General features: G+C 45.6%; 1 protein-coding gene across 4 annotated transcripts in view; it reads right to left on the bottom strand.

Annotated features, from left to right (window-relative positions):
- Nucleotides 1-8,315: 8,315 nt before the first annotated feature.
- Nucleotides 8,316-25,269, bottom strand: part of LOC137425244 (uncharacterized) — a 95,999-nt gene continuing 79,045 nt past the window's right edge. For all 4 annotated transcript variants that reach the window (XM_068113465.2, XM_068113467.2, XM_078776437.1 and 1 more), the window contains 6 exons: nt 16,272-16,341; nt 11,643-11,714; nt 11,075-11,272; nt 9,650-9,730; nt 9,357-9,536; nt 8,316-9,168 (listed from right to left, as the gene is read on the bottom strand). In XM_068113465.2, coding sequence (XP_067969566.2) covers nt 8,536-9,168; nt 9,357-9,536; nt 9,650-9,730; nt 11,075-11,272; nt 11,643-11,714; nt 16,272-16,341 — 1,234 coding nt within the window. In that variant the 3' untranslated portion in view covers nt 8,316-8,535. The remainder of the gene's footprint in view (nt 9,169-9,356; nt 9,537-9,649; nt 9,731-11,074; nt 11,273-11,642; nt 11,715-16,271; nt 16,342-25,269) is intronic.

Genomic DNA, 25,269 nt, shown 5'->3' on the forward strand with positions numbered 1-25,269 from the left:
GAAATGACCTAAATACCCTATAAAAGCTTTGCAGAAAGTTCCCCATAATTCCTGGGGGTGGAAGGTACCTAATTTGCATATTTCCAAGATGGCTGATACCGGCAAAGGTAAAATTTATAACTTTTGAACCGAAGAGGATAGAAGCATATTTAACATGTCTAGTTCCACTAATTTTAGGGTGGAGAACTCATTGCTGAGGTTTTTGGGTGGCTACAGGGTCATTTAGAGGTCATTTTTGGTGGTAATGGGGTCATTTAGAGGTAAAAATATGCAAGTTATGGTAAAAAGTGGGTTACAGAGTCACCTCTGGCGATGAGGGCGATGAAGACCACTGGAGGGCTCACACGTGGTCAGCGCATCACTGACAGTACTCGCGCACAGTGGGTGGGCGCTGTACCCCTTTGTATACCGATATGTGAGGCTCTGGAGGAGCTTTCAGGCATGCGCTGTGAGCCATCAGACCAACCAACACTCACTACATAAGGACCATGCTGAGTTGGGGCAGGCTAGACAGACTCAAGATGATACTGATTGAAAGTGGTTGGTTGGATGGCTCAAATCACACAATCCCTTTGAGTACAGAGACAAGTTGGTATCTATCTTCACTGGAGTTGAGGCGGATTCCAGTATAAACTGTGACAATGCTGTCACTATTGGCTCCGAACAGCACACGCAGAAGATGGGGCAGAACTTTGCAGACTTGAAGCTACAGAAAAAGAAAAGAGTTCAGCCATTGTCAGCCATGCGCTCCACTGTCAAAGTGCGGAATGAGCCCTTGGTTGTCAATGAGCAGCAGATGCTGAACAGGATTCTGGCTGTTCTACAATCAAGCAATGACTTGAGAGATTTTGTTCAGTATGAATTCGTGAACTTCGCCCCTGCTTTGTTCGATGCTGTGTCCATGCGTAAGACAGCAAAGGCTGCTCTGAATCGTATCCTTGACGTGAATTCACACCTAGTTGACTCAACAGTTATAGGCCCAGTTTCCATAGTTATAGATGGGGGTCACTTTCTGCACGCCGTTGAATGGAATACACCCTGTACATATGCAGATGTGATACAAAGCTATGTGAGCTATGTGCAAAAGCATTACCCAAACCGCCTTGTCATCGTGGTCTTTGATGGGTATGGTGCTCAACTCAGCACCAAGGTTGTCGAACAGTCCAGGAGAGCCAGCAAGGTTACATCTGCAGCCATTGCTGCATCACCACAGATCAACACATCCACAACACAAGCAGAGTTTCTGGGGAATGGAGCAAACAAGACATCGCTGATGAAGTTGGTCTCAACAGAGCTGAGGGCTGATGACATTCTTACCCATCAAGCAGAAGCTGATGCTGATAACCTCATTGTCAGCACAGCTCTTGAGTACAGCAATGTCGATCTGGGGGTTCATGTTGTCTCCAAAGATGCAGATGTCATGATATCTCTGCTTCATCGTAAGCCATCCGGTGAGTCGATCATACTCATTAATCCTCAATCGGGTGGGGTGGAGCCTAAGTATGTAGATATTGACAAGCCCCAAGTTTCTCTGGGCCCTTTGAAGGAAGTGATTCTTTTCGCCCATGCCTTCACGGGGACTGACACGACATCAGCAGCATACCGCCGAGGTAAGGCTCAAGTGTGTCAGCTGCTGAGAAACAGATCCATTCTGAGACGAGATGTCTATATTCTATAAGAAGGACGCGTCTCAGGAAGAAATCGGTGTTGCGGGTGAGCATTTCTTTCTTGGCTGGTATGGTGCTGAAAAATTTGCCTCACTGAACAATGTTCGGTTCTTCAAGCTTAAGCAAATGATTGCGAAGCAGTCTGTGACAAATGTCATGAACCTCGCTGTCTTCCCACATCTGGGTCAGCCAAGCAGCATAGTCTGCGGGCATATCTACTGATTCAGCAGTGCCAGGGTGTTGAGCTTGATTGTACCCAGTGGGGCTGGGAGATGCAGGCAGATGTACTTTGTCCAGTGGGTTCAGCAAACCCATCTGCCCCTGAGAGACTCCTGGAACTCATATTCTGCAACTGTAAAATGGGATGCAAGACAGCCACTTGCAAGTGCAGGAAGGCAGGTCGTGCATGCACACCAATGTGTGAAACATGTCTAGGAGACAACTGTTACAATGCCCCAGTTGTTGAGGAGATTGATTAGATTACATTAAATCCCCTTGTACTTGCACTTGCTTGCTTACTTACTTGCTTGTATTCCCTTGGACGCACTAAATTATTGAATTGTTTTGTATGTTTTGTATGCTAAAAAAACCCCACGACAGCTTAACACAACCAATTTCCTGTTGTTTATATTATAATCTGGTATGTATTCAGAAGTGTCATTTATTATTCAAAAATAATTGGTTCCACAATTATCACAAGTATCACAATTACAGCTTTTTAGTGGTGGCAATCCTCAACATATGCAAATTTAGGTGCCTAATTTGACCCCCTCAAATACCCTGTAGCCACCCAAAAACCTCAGAAATGAGTTCTCCACCCTAAAATTAGTGGAACTAGACATGTTAAATATGCTTCTATCCTCTTCGGTTCAAAAGTTATAAATTTTACCTTTGCCGGTGTCGGCCATCTTGGAAATATGCAAATTAGGTACCTTCCACCCCCCAAGAATTATGGGGAATTTTCTGCAAAGCTTTTATAGGGTATTTAGGTCATTTCAGCCAATTTTCATCTCTGTCCCCAATTTTTCTCACCTAAAATTATTCTTCCTCCACTATGACGCTAAAATTAGACGCCGGGCACCCATTAATGTCGAGTCTTGCAATATATAACAGCGTGGTTAGCAGAAGAATTGCTGACATGGCAAGAGCAGCTCTTCAAAAAGTGAGTTGGTGTTTTATGTTTATTTCATTAGTAAAGTCGTGGTGCTGTGCAAATTACAATTTTGTCTTGAGCATTTTTTTTGTAAACCAAGGAAATAAAATTCCGTTTGATGCAAAAAAATGTTTCAAATAAAGACCTCCATCCAAAGGAGCCTGAAATCCTGGGATTCCAGCATCGGCTTAAAGTGAAAATGAAGAAGAAGGTCCACCAAAGCTCGACAGACGACGCTCGTTGGAGCGCGCATATATATTTGGGGTTGCGGAGAGCTCCGCGTGGCCTTGCGCGCTGTGGTTCCGGTGGAAATCAACGGCGAAGCGGTGGAAGCGCTGATCGATACTGGAAGCGATCAAGGCTTCATCAGCCAGCGTTTCATCGAGCGTCACGGGTGGCCCACCATTGCTGGTCCACCACCAAACGGGTGACCCACGGTTGCTGCGACGCAGCGCGAATACATGGCTCGGGGGCCTTGTGGCAGCAATCGTGCGGTTTCTGTGTGGTTAAGCTGATTGCCAATGATGTTACTTACTCGGATGTGAAGTTAATGGTGTTTCAGAACCTTTGCTCGGACGTGCTTCTCGGGCATGATTTCTTGAACCGGCATAAACGCCTAGAGATGCAGTTTGGCGGCGCGCATACACTCTCTATAGGTTCCGTGCCGGGATCGGTATGCGGCTTAGCGGAGATAGCTATCGAACCTCCCCCGCTGTTCCCGAGTTTAACATCTAATTGCCACCCTGTCATCATGATATCTAGGTGGTATTCTCAGCCCAATGTCCAGTTTATCGCAGACGAGACTAAACATCTTTTGCTCGAGGGAATCATCGAACCCAGTTGCTCGCCTTGGCGGGCTCAAGTGCTGGTCGTGAATAGCGCTAATCATCGCAAACGCATGGTCGTTGACTACTCGCCAATGATTAATCGTTTCACACAACTCGATGCCTTCCCATTCCCTAGAATGGATGATATGTTCTGGGCAGTATTTAAATATCGAATTTTCAGTACGCTGGACCTTCGTAGCACCTATCATCAGATTCTGATACGGGAAGCCAACCTGCCCGACACGGCCTTCGTGTCTGGCCAGCGGTTGTACCAATTTAGTATAATTCCCTTTGGTGTTACGAACGGAGTGGCATGCTTTCAAAGGGCAATAGACAATATCCTTTCAAAAGAGCAATTGCAAGATGTATTTGTGTACGTGGATAATGTGACTGTGTGCAGATGAAACCAGAAGGACTATGATGCTAATCTGCGGCGCTTCTTGGAAGTGGCTCATAAATACCGGTTGACCTTCAACGAAGCCAAGTGTAACTACTCTGTGAGAACGATAGATCTTTTAGGCTACACGGTGTCTGGTGGGGAGATACGGCCCGATTCGGCGCATCTTCAACCTCTACTCGACCTAGCCCCTCCCGTCGATCTGGCGACTTTAAAGCGAGCATTGGGACTATTTGCACATTACTCACAGTGGGGTCCAAGGTTCTCAGAGAAGATACGGCCTCTCGTCGCGTGCAAAACATTTCCATTGACCTTGGCCGCACAAACGACTTTTCAACAACTGAGGGATGACATAGCTGGCGCGGTTGTGACCTCCATCGATGAGACAGTCCCTTTCGTGGTGGAGACGATTGCGTCAGGTTGCGCAATCACGGTCACACTGAATCAGGGGGTCTGATCAGTGGCTTTCTTTTCACGAACGTTATCCGACAGTGAGAGGCGCCATTCCTCGATCGAAAAGGAGGCGTACGCTATAGTGGAGTCGGTCCGTAGATGGCGACACTTCCTCTTAGGGAAGCATTTTCACCAAATCACGAATCAGCAATCAGTCGCTTTCATGTATGACGGGAAACGTTCTCAAAAGATTAAGAATGAGAAGATTGCACGCTGGCGCATAGAATTGGCCGACTATAGCTTTGATATTGTGTGCAAAGGATAACCTTGCGGCCGACGCCTTGTCTCGGCCCATCTACTCCGGAATAATGGTCGACGAGCTACGTACGATGCACAATGCCCTTTGTCACCCGGGCATCGCCCGTATGGACCACTTCGTTTGGAGTAGAAACTTGCCTTTCTCCGTCGACAATATTCGCCATTTATGCAAGACGTGTCCGGTATGTGCAGAACTCAAGCCGAGTTTTTACAAGCCTCCTATGGGTACGTTGATCCATGCTGGATGGCCGCGGGAGCGACTGAACATCGACTTCAAAGGGCCCTTGCCCAGAGGGAGAGTGCATCGCTACCTTCTAACGGTAGTTGATGAGTATTCACGATTCCCATTTGCATTTCCGTGCACAGACATGTCGTCTCTTATGGTAATCCGCTGCCTTCGCCAGTTGTTCCTCATGTTCGGCTATCCAGCCTTCATACATAGCGACCGAGGAACGGCGTTCCTATCCCGGGAGATCAAGCAATTTCTCCTCGAGCGGGGATTTGCTTCGAGCCGCACCACAGCGTACAAACGCCAGGGGAACGGTTTAATTGAACGTTACAATGGCATTATTTGGAGAGCAGTTACTATGGCTCTGCGATCCCGCGGGATGACTTCGAACATGTGGGAGCCTGTGTTGCCGGAAGCATTACACGCCATCTGGTCTCTCCTATGTACCGTGACTAACGCCACGCCTCATGAGCGACTGTTCAAGTACCAACGTCGCAGCTCCAGCGTGCAGCCTCTACCCTCGTGGCTAGCTGAGCCGGGACCGGCTTTCCTGAAGCGAGCGGTCCGTCAGAGCAAATACGAACCACTCGTGGACCGGGTGGAAATATTGGAAGCAAATCCGGAATACGTGCATGTCCGTTTGGCCGACGGTAGAGACAACCATGTCGGTCCGGCATCTCGCGCCTTGTGAAGAGGTTAACGGGCAGCCTGTCATGAGTGTACCGGCCGACGCGACTACCCCCACCTCTTGTGACTACGTCCCGGACGATGCTGAGACCGGTTCCACTGCTTCGGACCCTGGGAGCTTGTCACCTGTGTCGCCTGCACCAGGAAGCATTCCGAGCCCTTTGAGTAAATCACCGATACCTAGCGTTGGGGACCCGGGCGTTGCCGGAGTTTATCGCTCTAGAATTGGGCGGCTTTGTCAGCCTCCGACGCGTTTTGGCTGGTAGCTTATTCGTTCTGATTTATTGCTTTTGCCTGTTGCTTTAGCCTTTACACCTGTTAGCAGTATTCTTAAGGTAGGGTGATTGTGGTGAAAATGAAGAAGAAGAGCCTTCATAGGCTTGGGGCATATTGGATGCCTATTTATGGACGAGCGCTCAGTCAGAGAGGGGGTCAATATCTTGTCTGCTGAATGAGTTATGCTGAGATGAGCACTGGATCTTATTGGTAAGAAGTGACTGGGATTGATGATGTAATGCTTTATTAGATTTTTAGGACTGATGAGCTTATTGCCTGTTGTGTAGGATGCCAAAGATGGATTTGAATAAAGCCTCATATCCTGAAGTGAGGCCTGGAAGCCTTTTCAATACAGCTAGACAAACTGATGGATAGAGTTGAAGATTTGGATTGGAATTTGCTGAAGGTGTCTCCTGGACCCTTCTGCATGCTAAGGCTTTCATAAGTTTCAAATTGGGAAAGGAAAACTTCTCTCTTCTACCGTCTCCTTTTGGTCTTACACCCTCTGCTCTTTCCATGCTTTGTCCACCCATCCCAGGTTTCTGCAGGGCTCAGACAGTTCACCAACAGCCTCCTTATGGTGAAACTACCTAAAATCCTAAATCCAGGATAACTGCTCACCACTCATTTGTTCTTCTTTTTCCCCACCTGTGGAATTAACTTTCGCATCCTCTTCAATTTCATTCTTCCCTCCAGTTCTTCAAGCCAGCTGTTCACCACCATGTCAGATCGTCTTCAATCCTAAACCATGATCTTTTCTACCCTCGTTAACCTACCCATAACCCTCCTTACAATTTTCCTTCCTTGGAGTTTACTTCTGTATCCATTTTGTCCAGCCCATTCATGCATGTTTTGCGTCCTGTTTTTGTGTTACATGCTGATCCGTTCACTGCACTCGCTCTTCCACGAGCCTTGACTATGTATTCAAAAATAAAAAAAACATTTTAAAAGCAACTCCTTCCTGCCCATTAATACTGGATAAGAACACTATTGTGTGTTGATTTGCTACAAAATCAATATGACAGTCCTTGCACACCACTCAATCCATCAAATGTGCCATATTCAGGTATGGCGTTGGTGCTTCACACAGTACCTGGATGAGGATTATTGGGGATGGTTTGTTGTTGCTTTCACAGCTTTCTTTCATTCAGGGCAGTAATGTGTGCAAGGTGCCGGTAATAACTCACCCCTACATGAGTGCTGGCAGACGGGTCTTGCTTAATGGCCATTTGATCGACGGCGCACATCAATGTATTGTCACTTTGCGTGTAAAACAAGTGTGACAGTTTTATAGAACTGGATTGAGAATTGAAGCCAAGTTGGGCAGTTCAAAGGTGTGTGCATACCTTTCGGCTATCCTGCTAGCCCCTGACAACCACCAAGTATAATAATTACCTACGGTAAGGCTCAGGTACTGTTACCTTGCATTAGGACGATGGTCCTCTCGAGTATAAATTCATTCATGTGAGGGACTCAAGTGAGCTGATGCCTACCTGAATGGCAAGATCGTGCCTGGTAAAAGGTAGCACTCGTCCCTTTAAGCTGTCGCATCTATGTCTGATTTCCTAGAATACTATAAACCGTGAAAACGAGTACATTGTCCCTCAGATGGACGTTAAGCTGGGTATCCTGTGTCTGTGGATTAGTTGGTGGACATTAATGGTGCCACGGCATATTTTGACGAGGCGAGTTATCTCTGGCTGGTTGTACAAGTTCCTGCCCCGACTAGCTCTACAACAGTCCAGCCTCTGAGTTGGGGTTCTGGCACCTCACAAACCATGTACCAATGGCCTAGGGCAGAGGCTGGAACAAGGCCAGATCAAGTTACAACACTGCTGAGGGTTCCAAAGTTTAACAATGAATGTGTTATAGTTTAAACCAGTTTTGAACAATAATGCCAGGGAAGCCAAGGTTTTTGATTAGTTGTTCTACAGGAAAGTTAATTTTTGTGATTGTTAGACATGTTTGTACAAGTCTTTCACTGTCTAACAAAGGTCATGCTTGTGGAGTTGCTTTTGCTCCCTTTAAAGATATATTTGAACATCTTGTCTAATGTTAGCAACTGATCAAAGATGATAAAAAATAGGTTTGGCAAAATTGCACAAAGGACTTGCCTGCTGGTTACATTGTTTCTGGGTACAGACGATGCGGCAGAGTAGGAATTTAGTAAGGGTATCAAGCAATTTCCTCTTCAAAAATTTCAGGTAGAATCTTTAACTTCCATAAGTGTGTGCAAGATGATGGGACAACCAGCTAAAAAGGGGCAGATAAGATAATAATAAAAGATGATTAATAATTTGTAACTACCAAATCTCAACATCATTTGCTTACATGGGACATGTGTGCAGAAAATAATGAAATAGAGATGAAAGTTTTTTTTTTTTTTACTATTTAATACAATGACAATGCAAAGAGCACAAAATATCAGGACTCCTGCCTTAATGATTAAATTAACACTTTTCAATTGTTTATACAGTATACATAGTTCTCTGTACAGTCATAAGCAAAACAAAAAAAATACATTTTCAATATACCACTGGACTACACTACAAAGCTTAATTCTTTCGACTGCACTTTGACAGAACACACTATGACTTCCTGTCCTCATAGCAGGACGTCTGCCCACGTCCACGTCTCCCACCTCGCCAGCTCCGCCAGTAGCCCCGGCCTGGTCCCTGGCCCCAACCCCGGCCTTGTCCCTGCCCCCAGCTCCGGCCTTGCCCCTGTCCCCAGCCCCGGCCTTGCCCCTGCCCCCAGACCTGTGTCTGCCCCCAGCCCCGGCCTTGTCCTTGTCCCTGCCCCCCGCCCCAGCCTTGTCCCTGCCCCCTGCCCCGACCATGTCCATACCTCCATCTCTGACCTTGACCCTGCCCCCTGCCTCGACCCATCAGAGGAATATCATGCTCAACCATGTCAGGGCAGGGCCTGACGGGCCCACCGTGCTCCAACTGTCCGGTTTGGGTGTCATGGACATCCGCTGATGAACGGTCACACTCCGATAGTCCTTCTGCAGCACCCACAAGAGGCAATTTTGTTTCCATACTTGCCGCAGGCAGCGACCTCTGAGAGGACTCTTGATAAACCCACATCCTCCGATCACCCCGCCTTTTGGCAGTCCTTTTGCCCCCGCACTGCATGGGGACACTCGCCACGATACGAGGTGCACACGTTTTTGGTTCTGGATGTTCCTGTTCTTCACGATGTTGTTCTGAAGATTGAGGCTGTGGGATTACAAAAGTGAACATTGGTAAAGAGTACATCTAAACAATTTTGGGTAGAAATAGGATATTGTAAGGGAAGGTAATAGAATGAGACAGACATTGGGGACAGGTAGGAAACGAGTGAGGGTGGGAGGAAAGAAGAGAGGACGGCAGGGAGACCATGGATCCTCCCAGTCTTTTAATCTTACCGAGTTGAGAACTACTGTAAGTACAAATGGATTCTCCGCTGGATCTATGTGTCCTTCTTTATCCTTCTGCTCATCAAATAGGGCGCGGAACCTCTGTTGCTGCCGTCGCCAGGTAAGCAAGCTGGCTGCCCATTCCTCATCCTCTTTCTCGGTGTTTCCGGACACATCATCGAGCTCATCCTGGGAAAGAGGGAAAAAAAACAAAGTAAAAGAGCCAGAGTTGCTCTTGCTTTTATCATTCTGTCCTCATTCCCCCCAATCATAACTGCTATTCATTTAGGATCTCCCTGTACCTGTGTGTCAGTGTACAGTGGACCTGTAGACAAGGATGCTGGGTCAATCGTTAGTGTCTCACGGCACACAGGGCACAACACCTGAGCACAGAGACAACACAAAACTTCAGGTTTTAGAACATCATTCTTGGAAGCACATAACGTGGAGCTTACAATTCAATGACAAGTAAGTAATGCAACTCGACAAGGAAACAGCAGAAACAACACAACAGCAGTGGACCCTTTCCTTCGTATCCAATGTGGATCGTCGAAAAATATACTGACAAACCACTTTGGATTTTACCCTTTTCACAGTCGTTCCAGCAAATCTTGGTATTGTGATATGCATATATATTGTGGTTTTAGGAAACCGCTAAGAAGTAATGGCAACCACCATACAGGTCCCTTAGAATAGTTATTTCATAGCAGAACATTATCTTAGTCTTCTTATTTATCCTTCAGATAAATTATCTTATTTCTTATCATTATCTTAAAATTATAAAATATCTTATCTTCGGATAAATTATCTTAAATTATATTATCCTTCCCCTTATATGGGTTAGTATGTCATTATGCATTGGGGAGGGGAAAGACAGACCCTCCACTCATAAGGGGATAATTTGCCAGGCAATGCGCACAGGCTCAAAGGCACACCATCGTCGCGAGCAGACGTATTTTCCTCTCACTGTTCCTGCCTGGTGGAAGCGGCCGCATATTTTTTCCTCTCCTTGGTGTTGGCTTCGTGACGGCTGCGCTTGGTGTCGTGTGCGCCTGAAAGGACATCGGGGCTCGGTGCAGCCGAGCAGGAAGGATGAGGGAGGAGCTCGGGCCTGTTCGCTTCGCGTCGGCGGCTGGCAGTGAACGACTTCGCGCCAACGCGTGTTTTCCCGCACAGGGACGCGGGTTCTGTGATGGCCCCGGACGGTCAAGGATGCCGGAGCGGAGTAGCAGGCAAATGCACCACACTACATTTTTACATTTCTTTTATCATCCCCTTGTGTGTAATTGTGTATGAGTGGAGGATCCTCAATATAGGAATTTTTGTTTACTGTGCATTCATTTCTGTTATCCTGGCATTTATTTTTATTAAACTATTATTTGTTGCATTTTAATTGTTGTATTGTTTCTTTGCCTGTTTTGTACGTTTATTTGTTGTGGGAATCGGATAACCCCCGTGCCGCGTCCAGCCATTCAGGTAAGCTCTCGCTGCCCTCCAATGCGTGTCACTACCGCCATAGTTGAGTATACGCCTCGGAGTTAAAGCTCGGTCAGCCATCAGCCACCCTGCAGTGTTCACTACAGGGGAGACACGCGGCAATATCAACTAGGTATTGAAAATAAAACTCAGATTATGCTTGCTGATCAGTATACTGACACCAAATACAAGGTTGGACCGTGCTGCTGCCATCACAAAACATGATGACGAGGAAGGCATGAGCATTGTACCTGTATTGGGCTTTGCTGCCAATCACTTGAGAGTCGGTTCGCCTGGAACTGCTCATTCTGCTGTCTCTCACCGATAGTCCTGGAGGCAACAGTTGCATCCCGTTCTTCGTGCTGCAAGCGAGTGTGCACGAGGTAACGCGACAAGCAGCACTTGTGGTAGTAGTGGTAACACGGTGTTCGGAACAACTTGTCTGTTGGCTGGAGGAAGAAACTACAGATGAACATTCATCTTTGCAGACTTCTTCATATTAAGTTTCCTTAAACATCTCAAAGGAAGCTTTCCATTTTGTAAACCAACACTTTACTGTAAGTTTTGCTTCATCTTTGAATCAATGATGGTATTTTTTGTACCTCTGCATTTTATGGAGGAAAACTCAAGAAATAACCAGAAACAAGCGTTTTATCAAATGTTGTACAAAAGTGCTGAAGGTGTGCGATAAGGTACGCACCAAGTTACAAGCGGCATTTTAAAGAGAGCAACACCTATGGCAACCTTGAAATACAAGGCCAGTCTTGCAATTGTCTGCCGAGATGAGTGTTTACAGAAGAATGACATTTCACTTGTTACCTGAATGTCACAAAGACAAATGGCACAATGACAACAAGGAAAGTTGTTCTCTGTCAAAAGTTCCTTTGCAGTCTGTAAGCAAAATGGGGGGAAAGAAACAGGAAAAAAGGGGTATTTAAACTTGAGATGAGCATCGAACAAGCATATAAGATCCATAACAGAATTGAGAGCAGTACAGTGGTTTAGTAACAATGTGGTATCATAATTTAATTCAATAAAAAACTAGAACGTCACTCTTCGATGTTACAATGTCGACCGATATCCCTCCGTCCATATTATTGCATCATTATACATACTTGTACCAAATTTGATTTGAATACCTTCAGCTGTACTCATGTATCACATTTTTACCTCACACGACCTCTGACCTTTGACCCTGAAATCTAATCAGTTTGTCTTTGCATCATAAAATGTATTCATCCCAAGATTGGTCAAAACCCCATCAATGATTCATAAGTTAACACAGTAACAGAATTTTTAGCTAACGGGATCTCTGACCTTTGACCTCTTGACCCCATAATCTAATCAGTTTATCTCTACATCATTATACATACTTGTACCAGGTTTGACCTAGTTCCCTTCAGCCGTTTCTAAGAATATCGCGGTAACGAAAACCTATTACAGACTCTGACTTTTGGCCTCTTGACCTCAAAATTAAATCAGTTCATCTTTGCATCATAATACATACTTGTACCAAGTTTGGTCAAAACTCCATCGTTGGTTCACAGGTTATCATGGCAACAGGATTTTCACCTAACATGACCGCTGACCTTTGACTTATTGACCCCAAAATCGAATCAGTTCATCTTTACATCACAGTGTATACTTGATCTAATTTTGATTTAAATCCCTCCAGTCGTTCTCAAGTAATCGCGGGAACGAAAACCTATCACTGACGCATGGACAGCCGGATGGACAACCCAGAAACATAATGCCTTCAGGTCGGCAGAGGCACAAAAACACTTTTACTGAGCAGTTGCGATACACTAATCATCAGGTGTCAACTTATGACCGGATGCATCAATGATTCTTTTGTTGACAATTATAACACATCTTGTTGAAGGTAATAAAAGGAGTTTGGAATAATCATAAACAGCCCCACATGTGTTTTCCATGTGATGAAACAGTAAGTGCTAAAGCAAAATATATTTGTTCGTGAAAATCATTAACAGCTCGAGTACAAAATCCATTGCGTCATTTCCCGTGTTTCTAGCGGAGGGTTATCAGGGCAGAGACAGCTGAGCTGTACGAGAGTATCAAACCGAAGAGGTTTTCCAGCACAGCACATCAATATTGCATGAAGGCCGAGGGGATTTATTAATAAACATCATTTGAGCAGATGACGTAAGAAGTAGGCCGAGGTCTCCAAGCGAAAAAAATTAATTAATAAATAAAAAAGAAGGACACCAAACCCTAACTGCCCATCATTCCATTCCACAATATAATTTAATGATGCCTTGGGATTTGTTGGGATTTGTTGCTTTGTCCCCCATGCACCAAAACCCACAAAGCTTCCTCAACAGGTCAAAGTTTCTCAACACCAAACTTCATTCAAAAAAAAAACTGTCGTGTGTACGGCACTCACCAAAAAGTACATAACCACAATCTAAGCGGTTACTGATCACACTGGAACTAATGATCCAAAGATTAAACGAAGCGATCACTTTTACTCGCATACGCACTGCAAGCAGTGACATTGGCTCACGCTTCAGCCTCACACTTTTTTAAATGGGGATGATTATCAATTTAATCCTCCAGCCATGTGGAATAACACCAAACGACGTGGCAAAATGTCAGCAACACGAGGCGCACACAGACTTTTAATAAATAAATTATTAATTTGACATGAGACCAGACAAGAGCATCCTGAACACGAACAACAACAAAAAACAATCAGGAAAAACTGCGCAAGAAATGGAGCTATGGCTGGAAGACAAAATGCCTTGCCGACGGATGCAACAGGCTTGGAGACCTGCAAGGGAGGATGTGGAACGAGAAAGTCTTCCACGAAGATGGACAAGTGAGAAAGGGGGTGGGGAAGGGCCGGGGGAAGGAAAAAGTCTTCAACAGACGAAAAGTGTTGGAAATAAAGGAAAATAAAACGAATTATAGGACACAGACCCCTTATACTCAATCTGTGCGGCAGCACCGAGCAGGCGGAATGCTCGCTGCAAAGAATGAAGCCTGCACCTCCTCTAGTGAGAAGAAAGACCAACTCACAAGAGCAAAGGGATTTGCACCAAGCCATGATGCTGTGGAGGTGCTACCTGTCTCAAAAAGGAAGCTCAACAAGAGGAAACTAAAAAATGAATGTTGGAGCACAGAGGAAAAGGAGGCTATTTACTAATGTAAAGTCTATTCAAGGCATGAACAGTGTGGGATGTCCGGTAGGGGAGCTAAATTCATGGATCAGCTGAAGAAGACCAGATTGACCAGCAGAGCAGGGATTGACCATCCAACAAATTTGAAAGAGTTGCATCAACGGTACATAAATTCCAAAATAAAATAAGAGGGATAAATGTGAAGGCCAGAACACAAGCAGAAAAGATATGAGGAGGATGGGAGCCGAGCGCTCGCCAGGGGGTGGTGGTGGACTGCAATGTTATCCAGAATCTGGTGAACCAGAGGGATAGTGGAAAAGTGGCGACAATGGATGGCAGCAATGGATCGCAGGAAAGGACTGCTCGACGAAGCAATGCCAATGGTTTGGAATGCCGAACGCCACTGGAGACCCAGCGGCCAGAGTCACAGGGGACAAAGCGGCCAGAGTCACAGGGGGCAAAGCGGCCAGAGTCACAGGGGGTATAGCGGCCAGAGTCACAGGGGGCAAAGCGGCCAGAGTCACAGGGGGCAAAGCGGCCAGAGTCACAGGGGGCAAAGCGGCCAGAGTCACAGGGGGTATAGCGGCCAGAGTCACAGGGGGTATAGCGGCCAGAGTCACAGCGGACAAAGCAGGCAGAGTCACAGAGGACAAAGCGGCCAGAGTCACAGCGGACAAAGCAGGCAGAGTCACAGAGGACAAAGCGGCCAGAGTCACAGAGGACAAAGCGGCCAGAGTCACAGCGGACAAAGCGGCCAGAGTCACAGGGGACAAAGCGACCAGAGTCACAGAGGACAAAGCAGGCAGAGTCACAGGGGACAAAGCGGCCAGAGTCACAGGGGACAAAGCGGCCAGAGTCACAGGGGACAAAGCGACCAGAGTCACAGAGGACAAAGCGGCCAGAGTCACAGGGGACAAAGCGACCAGAGTCACAGAGGACAAAGCAGGCAGAGTCACAGAGGACAAAGCGGCCAGAGTCACAGCGGACAAAGCGGCCAGAGTCACAGGGGACAAAGCGGCCAGAGTCACAGGGGACAAAGCGACCAGAGTCACAGGGGACAAAGCGACCAGAGTCACAGGGGACAAAGCAGCCAGAGTCACAGGGGACAAAGCAGCCAGAGTCACAGGGGACAAAGCAGCCAGAGTCACAGGGGACAAAGCAGCCAGAGTCACAGGGGACAAAGCGGCCAGAGTCACAGGGGACAAAGCGGCCAGAGTCACAGGGGACAAAGTGGCCAGAGTCACAGGGGACAAAGCTGCCAGAGTCACAGGGGACAAAGCGGCCAGAGTCACAGGGGACGCAGCGGCCAGAGTCACAGGGGACGCAGCGGCCAGAGTCACAGGGGACGCAAAGGCCAGAGTCACAGGGTACGCAGCGGCCAGAGTCACAGGGTACGCAGCGGCCAGAGTCACAGGGTACGCAGCGGCCAGAGTCACAGGGTACGCAGTAGCCAGTCACAGGGTACGCAGCGGCCAAAGTCACAGGGGACCCAGCAACGAAGGCGAGGTGAGACAGAGGGAGAGAAGACACAGTCGTAGACCAAGTGAAAACAGCTACACAGCTGAAGGGGATTGAAACGAGAATGGCAGATGATAACAGGCAGGACGGAGGGGAAAAGAGAGGTGAATGAGAGGAGGATGGAGATGATGACGACCAGCAAAGACTGGAAGAAGAGCTGGCAAACAAAATAGTGGAGATGAGAGTGACACCATTATACAAGATAGAAAACAAACGACGGCCAAAAATGCTGGTTGGAAGAACCAACAAAGCACTCAAGAGATTGGTACCAAAATCATCCCCATTAAAGGAACTCAACATCGTGAGCTTTGCAGCGGCACTGCTCATACAAGAAAAAAATAACAAGAAAACAACAACGCAAGAAGAGCAAATCAGCCGATACAGACAGAATCCAGGCACCACCATGGAAATGGAGGCTAGAGGCACAAAGGGAGCAACTGAGAAAGGAAACGGGACAAATACAGCAAATTATAAGGGAGAATCGAAGACCAAAGCTAATGAGGAGAATCCAAAACTTGAAAACCAAATACAAAATTGGAAATAAAGACCTAGAGGTAAGTAATGGCTGCTGAAAACAAACTCAAAATAAAAATGATCGCAAGAAAGATAAGAAACAATGACGAAGCCAACAAAGGGAGAAAACAGACGCGCATGTTTGAAAATAACCCGAAAAGATTATACCGCAAACTCGGGAAACAAAAGCAATTTGTCCGATTCCATCCATAACATGTGTTTTTAGTTAACATAAATGTCCTTTTCGTTTGAGCCTTAGTCATAAATAAAAACTTACATCAAAAATTTCAAAAAGCATTTCGGAGCCGAGGCGACTGGAAGCCAGCATCTGCAAAGTGTGTTGCATCCTGTAGGGGGGAAAGACACAAGAACGTGGTTAATCACAGTGGTTTAGATGAATGGGATAAAACAGAGGTATAGGTGAATGAAAAAAATAATGTAACTTAGTTTGGATTGAGTGATCAAAAGTAATGTGAGGAGAAAAAAAAAAATCTCACAAAGTAGGAAAAAAAATGGAAACAGAAAGAGGGTGAGGGAGAGAGCCAATAATAGGTTACTATTGTCCTGTCAGCAGTGGTTAAGACCGCTGGATGACGGATAACCAAGACAGTTTTATTCCCGAGGCGGCACCCCGAAAAATGGCGGTACTTTTGTCGCGCGCGGAATGAAGGGAGGCAAAGTGTTTACCTGAACGGAACACACGGTTTTATTCTGAAACCACAAACAAGTAAACACGACAAGGAAAATTCAACAAATATGGTTTAATAAAAATAAATCAAAGAATGAAAATGAAGGCCGAGGTAAAACTAAAATTCTAACTGAGGTACCTTCACATACGGACTCAACAACAGACAAGGGGAAAGCTAATGACTTTTTTTTTTTTTAACCCTTTTTGTCCGTTGGGCACTCAGCTTTGGCTTCAAGTGGCCCTTTTTGGGGAGAGTGGTGGTGACGAGCCACAGGAAGCACACAAATGGTGCTGAAGGCGCCAAGGGTCATGAGGCAAGTTGTGTAGATGTCCCTCTCTCGCTCTCCACTCTGTCCAAAGTGCCAAGAGCCCCACAAACCGCCGCCTTTATTGCTCCTCGTGGTGCCACAAAGTACCCCCAACTCCGTCCAACCTCCTCTTTTTCTCTCGAAGCTTCTCACTTTTTCTCTCGAATCACATCACACCGACCAATGGCAAAGCTCTTTCAAAATCACCCCAATGGTCCTCTCGGACATTCAGGGTCGTGGCCTGCCGACTCTTTCTTCCACGCCCATCGTACCACTCTGGGGGCATGGCCTTTTTCCTTATTAGGTCCATTGGGTGGGGCTTAGTGTCCAGGAACCTGCCTAGCTTTCAGTGGACGGTTGTTGTGGTTTAATGGGGGTTTTCATGGCCGGCCTTGTCAGCAAAACGTAAAGTGAAAACGACAGGGAAATCACATACTGGGGAAAACCAGTGCCATATATTAACAGAGTCTGGCCAGCCTTTGATCTGCTCAACTACCGCCGTGATTGGTCGAGCCCACGTCACGTGGTTTACAGGCGCCATTTTGCATACCACCTCAGCCGAGCAGCTTTCCCGCTGCACCCATTCCGTGCCATTGCTTCGTATCATTGCATATTTCATTTGAGTAATATTTCAATAAAATCAACCAATATGGTGTGTTGTGCCATTTGGGGATGTTCTGTTAGACCAGGACAAGATCGTATAATGCATAGATTTCCTCGAGACAAGGAACGAAGTGCTATTTGGGCGGTTAAAAGCCAGAGAAAGCCTCAGTGGTAAGAATTTAGTGCAGCAACTTGTCAAGCAATGCAATGACCTCCTGTCAGATATTGACGTTCCCAAATGTCATGATGCCAAAAACCGCCTGTTAGTGAGATTCTTCACTGTCCGTTTGTATATTTTTGCAAGAGGACAAGCACACAGCGGTAAAACGCAACGTAAAGTTACGACTGGAGAGCATGGCAGCAAAAGTATGGCAATGCGAGCGCTTGTCAATAAATTGAAATAGGATATATGTATATACACGTACACATTTGATATATGTATATCTACAGACTTGGCATTTAATATGGAATATTTTTTTTGTGGGGGTGAACTTACTTTCCAAGATGTCTTAGAACCAAAAGTTCATTGGAATTATGTTGAAATTATTCTAGATTTTGTTAATGTGACCTTTAAAATAAACAAAAACCACATTTGACATTTCGAAACAAATAAATTGATCCTTGAAAGTGATGTAAACTGATATTGAACTCAATTCATGGACAGTACTGTGTTAAACTTCTGTACGTTTTCCAGAAGTATCTCTTTATTTTGCACATTAGCCAATTTTTTTTTAAACAAAAACAAAAGTTAAATTACGACTGAGATTACGGACAGTAAAATTACAGTTCAGTACTTCGTGTAACCACCACAAGCATTCAGGAGAGCACGTACACGTTGAGGCATGCTGTTCACGAGATTTGCCAAGGTTTGGACAGGAATCGCTTGCCATGCAGTGACAATAGCCTGCTGCAATTCACGCACAGAGGTGGGCTGCTGGTCCAAGTTGTCGATTTGATGCGTTAATTCTGCCCACAAGTTCTCTATCGGATTCATATCCGGGGACATTACAGGCCACTCCATATGCTCTACACCACGGGCAGCAAGAAAGTGTTGGATCATGCGAGCACGATGAGGCCGTGCCTTGTCATCTTGGAAGACAAAGTTTCCTCGAAAGGCTGCACGAGCAAATGGAAGCAATGTTTCTTCCAGAATGGCCCTGTACTTGAACTGGTTCAGGTTTCCATTCAGAACAACCAGGTCAGTTTTGCCCCCTGCATGAAAAGCAGCCCAAACGGTCACCCCACCACCTCCAGCTTGGACTCTTGGCACTATACAATCTTTGTTGTAGGCTTCATGCACTTGTCTGCGCACTCGGACGTGGCCATCTTGACGATAGACCAGAAATCTAGACTCGTCACTGAAAATCACGTGATTCCAGTGTCCTGGCTGCCATTGACGGTGCTCTCTGTCCCACTGCAATCGGCGCTGGCTGTGTGGTCTGGTCAGGCGTGGCTTTCTCATGGGACGCCTGGCACGATAGCCTGCTTGAACCAGTCGTTGGTTGACTAGCCTTCTGGATACAGGCACATTTGTCAGTTGCTGCCACTCAGCCCTAAGCCGATTAGTTGACTTGGTACGGCCATTGCGGACTAACCGGTGCAGCTGGCGATCATCCCTCCTTGTGGTTCTGCGGGGACGTCCTGGCCTCGGTATTGGAGAAGGGACACCCCTCTGAGCATTTCGTTTCAGGATCTTTGACACCTGACCTCGAGTGATGCCATACTGCTGAGCAATAGCACGCTGTTTCATGCCGTAATTTCGTAAAGCCACCACTCCATGACAAACAGCATTATCGAGTTGACGGACCATCTCCAGAGGAAGCGGCAATAACTTTTGGAGATGTGCAGCAGTTGTTTTCCACCAACACAGAACGCAACAACCCTTGTATACCCGACTGTGAAGCCAATCATCAAATGCACCTGTCGTACATTTTGCCACGCTACCTGTGATATAATCCTGTTGTTGACTTCTTGCTGTGACAGACAATCAGTGACATGGTTCTTTTAACAAATAAATCACCAAAGTGTAAAAGAAACTCACCAGATTGATATACTGAGTTCAGAAAGTAAACCCAAGTCAAGAAAAAATATATATTCCATATTAAATGCCAAGTCTGTATTTTATCTAAATATATCACCAAGGTTATAATGTTTAATGGCGGATTTCTTCAAGAATAACAAATTAACAATGTACCTCTGAGTCTGTTTACTTTTTTATTGCTGATTATGGTGTGAGTCAAGTTATAACAACATTTGTGAACCCAAGCTAATGAATAAAATAATAGACATTGTACTTTCGTAGCATTATGGGAATATTGTATGTTACGTTTCCAGATAATAGATGAAAACTAGTATACAAGCTCCATTTTATCAAATTACAATTTCATGCCAAGAGAAATAAAATTTATCAGTGTGCTGTACGCAGCTGACAATAAATCGTGTGCCGCGACAGGTAAACAATTCGTGTGGATAAATGACGCCGCTTGCAGATTTTATTATTCCAATAACAAACAACACGTCACTTTAACTTGAATTAGTTGTTCCTCATTAAATCTGCGACCAAACAGAAATTAACATCAATTCCCACGTCACAGAACTACAGGATTGCCACAGCTGACATACATCTCGCAGTGCCAGCGCACGAAGTTAGGTATGCAACATGGCACCAGTATTTCAGTTGGCCAGACTCTCAATATACACGGCACTTGGGAAATGAATGAATGAATGAATGATCGTTTTAAGGCCATTTTTCCCTGCGAGAGCGGGGGTTAGCCTTGCGGGCCCCATGACAATCATGGTTCCCTATTTGAGGCAATGTTTTTACAACTAACCTTAATGGGGAAAACTAACCTTAATCCCCAACTAATTAGGTTTACTCTCCATGAAATGGAGAGTAACCTATTATTACTGCTAGAGTTTTTCTTATTATTCTTCCGCCCTATTTTGCACCCCCGAAAACGTCATAATTAATGTTCTCAGCAACCGCTGGTCGGATTGACAGGAAATTTTCATCAAATGATCGTCTCGGCTCCGAGAATTTTTTCATGCTAATTATGACGTCATAGGTCACGTGGTGTGGGCGCCATCTTGTAAAACAAATTCAACTTTTCCCCTCTGTATCTCTGCAACGGCTCAATGGAAAAATTTGAGGAATGGCTCATTCTAAAGAACTCTTCAATGGGAACAAAATACATGTGTATCGAGTATATTTAAAATGCTAACGTTAAGAGGTAAGAATTCGTCAAACAAAAAATTTTCTCCCCCGAAAATGGGATTTTTTTCCCAGATGCTTAGTTAAAAAAATCTCAGAATGCAAAAATTTTCGAAGTCATACGTCACATGGTTCGGCCGTCATCTTGTTTTCCGTGAAAAAACACAAAAAACCCTTTTTCTCCGCAACGGCTGAACGGATCGAGCCCAAACTTGGCATGCGTATTCGCATACCCATGATGAACAAAAAAGTCAGCGAGCACAACGTCATCCGACACATGGTTTCAGAGTTATGACGTTTTAAAGCTCAAACTAGAAATGGAATCACCTCCATAATTTGTGGCGATATCGAGTGGAAACTTTACACAAATGTTCCTCATGGGGGGATGTTTCATCGTTACTTGAGACGTTTTGATAAGTCACATGGTTTGGCCGCAATAAATAATGGAAGTTAAATTATAAAAAGCTTGTAACTCCTGAACCACTGCATGGATCGACTTGAATATTTAATGCAATGTCGCTCTCATCAAGGGGAACAAGTGTGCAAAATTTCAAGATGATTGGATGTACTGTCTCGAAGCTATAAGTCTTTATTGTTGAAAGAAGAAGAAACACACCATTTTGTCCTTCCAGGCCACGTCTCCCAGTGCTATTGCCATTTTAAGTTTTAATTTCCTTTAAAAAACATTTTCTCTGCAATAATAGGGCCGATTGAGATAAAAAAATTCACCATAGGAGGGACTCGGTCTGTAGAATATGTTAATGGTAATTATGACGTCGCAGGTCATGTGGTTCGGCCGCCATATTGGTTTTCGTGAAAACACGAAAACCCCTTTTTCTCTGCAACAGCTGAACAGATCGAGGCCAAACTTTGCAAGCAGAATCGCATACCCATGACGAACAAAAAAGTCACCGAGCACGACATCATCCGACACATGGTTTCAGAGTTATGACGTTTTTAAGCATGAACCTTTAAAACCTAGCTCCTCCCTCATTTTTGATCCAATCGAGGAGAAAATTACAGATCTGTTCAGCATGTCAGTCTACTAAAACGTCATTTTAGAATTTGCGATAGGTCACGTGGTTTGGCAGATATCGTTAATTAAACGAAAATATTTTGTTAAAAATGGATATCTCTTGAATCGCTTTATTGATCGACGTGAAACTTCATACTATAGTAGAAGTCATGAAGAGTAACAAGTGTGCAATTTCAAGATGATTGGATGTACGGTCTGGAAACTAGAAGTTGTTATTGCCTGAAGAAGAAGAACCACAACACTTTTGTTTGACCAGGCCATGTGACATAACCACCTCACGAGCTAAGGGTAGCTCGAAATTAAATTGTCCTTGGATTTGGCAGTCGCTAGAGGGTGTTAACATTCGAATGCAACAAATCTGGGCAAATTCTGATGAATTTTCGTAAAACTACACGATATTGTCATTCACATTGGAAAATAACATTGTAAAACTCTCCGCCGCCTCGGCTTATTTCTCGCTCTGAAGTTCATCCTGTCTTCAATTTTAAGGAGAAAGAGAGGTATCTGCAAGCAATGGTGACCTTTATTTTGTGGAAATCCGATTTAAAATGACGAAGTTATTCAAAATCTAACATTTTAAATTGGTCGCATTTCCAAAGTGAAATCTTCCACAGGTAAAATATCCATGCGTGCAGGCATACCTTACGGCGTCAATTTGGCTCCGATTTCAAATCGGATTTCGATTGTCGTATTGCCTTGGATGAGTTAACAAAATACCACAACAAATTTGGTGACAATCATGAAAAATTTGACCAAGTTCGATCGATGGGATACTTCGTTCTTCCACTGACATACGGCACGGGCTACGGATGACGGCATGCCACGGCATGACGTTCTTCGACGAGTGGCAGATATCGTTAATTAAACGAAAATATTTTTTAAAATGGATGGGGTGGGGGGATGTGTGTGTGTTTGTGTGGAGGGGTGTGCGTGTGGGGGGAGGGGTGTGGGGGTGTTTGTGTGTGGGTGTGTGTGTATATATGTGTGTGTGTGTGTGTGTGTGTGTGTGTGTGTGTGTGTGTGTGTGTGTGTGTGTCGAGGTGGGTGTGTGTGTGTGTGTGTGTGTGTGTACGTGTGGAGGGTTGTGCATGTGGGGGGAGGGGTGTGGGGGTGTTTGTGTGTGTGCATGTGTGTTAGGGTTGGGGGGTGTGGGGGGATGTGTGCATGTATTTGTGTTAGGGGTGGGGGGATGTGTGTGTGTGTGTGTGTGTTGGGGGTGGGGGGATGTATGCGTGTGCTTGTGTGTGTGTTAGGGTGGGGTGTGTGTGTGTGTGTGTGTGTTGGGGGTAGGGGTGGGGGGATGTGTGCATGTGTTTGTGTGTTTGTATGTGGGTGGGCGGTAGGTGGAATGTGTGTGTGTGTGGGGATGTGTGTGGGGGATGTGTCTTGGGGGGTGGGGGGAGGGGGATGCGCGTTTGTCTGGATATGTGTGTGCGTGTGGGGGGAGGGGTGTGCACGTGTTTGTGTGTGTGTGTGTGTGTGTGGATATGTGTGTGTGTGTGTGTGTTGGGGGTGGGGTGTGTGTATGTGTGTGTGTGTGTGTAGGGGGGATGTGTGTGTGTGTGGGGGTGGAGGGATATGTGTGTGTATGTGTGTGTGTGTTTGGGGGGAGGGGTGTGGGTGGGGGTAGGTGGGATGTGTGTGTGTGTGTGTGTGTGTGTGTGTGTGTGTGTGTGTGTGTGTGTTGTGTGTAGGGGGGATGTGTGTGTGTGTGTGTGGGGGGAGGGATGTGTGTGTGTGGGGAGGGGGGGGGGATGTGGGTGTGTGTGTTTGGAGGGGTGTGCGTGTGGGGGGAGGGGTGTGGGTGGGGGTAGGTGGGATGTGTGTGTGTGTGTGTGTGTGTGTGTTGTGTGTGTGCATGCGTGTGTGTGTGTGTGTGTGTGTGTGTGTGTGTGTGTGTGTGTGTGTGTTGGGGGTGGGGGGATGTATGCATGTGTTTGTGTGTATGTGTCGAGGTGGGGGGGGTGTGTGTGTGTGTGTACGTGTGGAGGGGTGTGCATGTGGGGGAGGGGTGTGGGGGTGTTTGTGTGTGTGCATGTGTGTTAGGGTTGGGGGGGTGGGGGGATGTGTGCGTGTGTTTGTGTTAGGGGTGGGGGGATGTGTGTGTGTGTGTGTGTGTGTGTGTGTGTGTGTTGGGGTTGGGGGGATGTATGCGTGTGTTTGTGTGTGTGTTAGGGTGGGGGGGATGTGTGTTTGTGTGTGTGTATGTGGGTGGGGGGTAGGGGGAATGTGTGTTTGTGTGTGTGTATGTGGGTGGGGGGTAGGGGGAATGTGTGTGTGTGTGTGTGTGTGTGTTTGTGTGTGTGTGTTTATCAGGGTTGTATCCAAGGGGGTTGTGTCAAAGCATGTCCAATGAAAGTGGGGTTGTATCAAATGTGGGGTTGTATCAAAAGTGGGGTTGTATCAAAAGTGGGGTTGTATCAAAAGTGGGGTTGTATCAAAAGTGGGTGCGAGTAAACCGGTCATCACTGCCAGCAGTTTTAAAGTGGCAGTTCTAGTTATCACTGCTTCACCCCTCGTGTGAAGACACATAAACAATCTTAAGCTACAGTTTCTCTACTTAAGTACATAGAGATTTCTCCTACGCGTCCACGGTCCATGCTATGATTATGCAATCCTACCTTTACTATGGGATGCCATACTAAAGTATGCCATATTTAATGCCGTGAACAAACTTTGGCACATCATGTGTGTTGAAGGTTGTGGTCGAGTTTCATCAGAATTGCATGTGTAGTTTCTGAGAAAAAAGCAAATACTTCCGTTTTTTTTTGTTTGACTTTTTTGACTTCCGTTTTGTTTTGAAAATAAATAAAATATATATTGTGTTTTTATATATAAAAAATAAATATTTGAAAATAGAAGTTTGACTTCCGTTTCCGGTCCCTCGAGCAAGGAAGCGACTTCGATGTCTGCACGGCTTCAACGTTTTAAGTATTTTTCCAATTTGTGTCTTTGTCAAATTTCCGCTCGCTATTTTATTGTGTATGTGTTCTGTGTGTTTTCAAGTTAATCTTGGTTTGCAATTCGCAAACTTGTGTATAATTAAATCGTTTTCTGCTCGCACAGCGTGTGCAGCCTGGTAACTTGAGGCTTCCCTCACCCAGGCGGTGTTTTGTGTTTTTAAGTTCTTTCCTTCGCTGTATTGCTTATTTCTTAGATTTTCTTTTCTCCCGCTAACTTCCCCGAGCATCTATCCTTTTCCTAACGTTCCATATACAAAAATAAAAAATAAAAAAAATCCCTTCTCTCCTCTCCCCTCCCCCTTTATCTCCTTCTCTTCCACCTCCAGCCGTGTCTTGCCCTTCCAATTCTAGTTTCCTTCATCTCATTTAACCCTTTCTCCTTTCTCTGATTCACACCATTACTTCAGAGACTTTTCCCAGATTGGTTTTCACGGTTTTGTTTAAGTATATTTAAACTTTCCCCCGC

Source organism: Myxine glutinosa, chromosome 4 (genome assembly GCF_964187855.1).
Source record: "Myxine glutinosa chromosome 4, kmMyxGlut1.1, whole genome shotgun sequence".
NCBI classification, from domain to species: Eukaryota; Metazoa; Chordata; class Myxini; order Myxiniformes; family Myxinidae; genus Myxine; species Myxine glutinosa.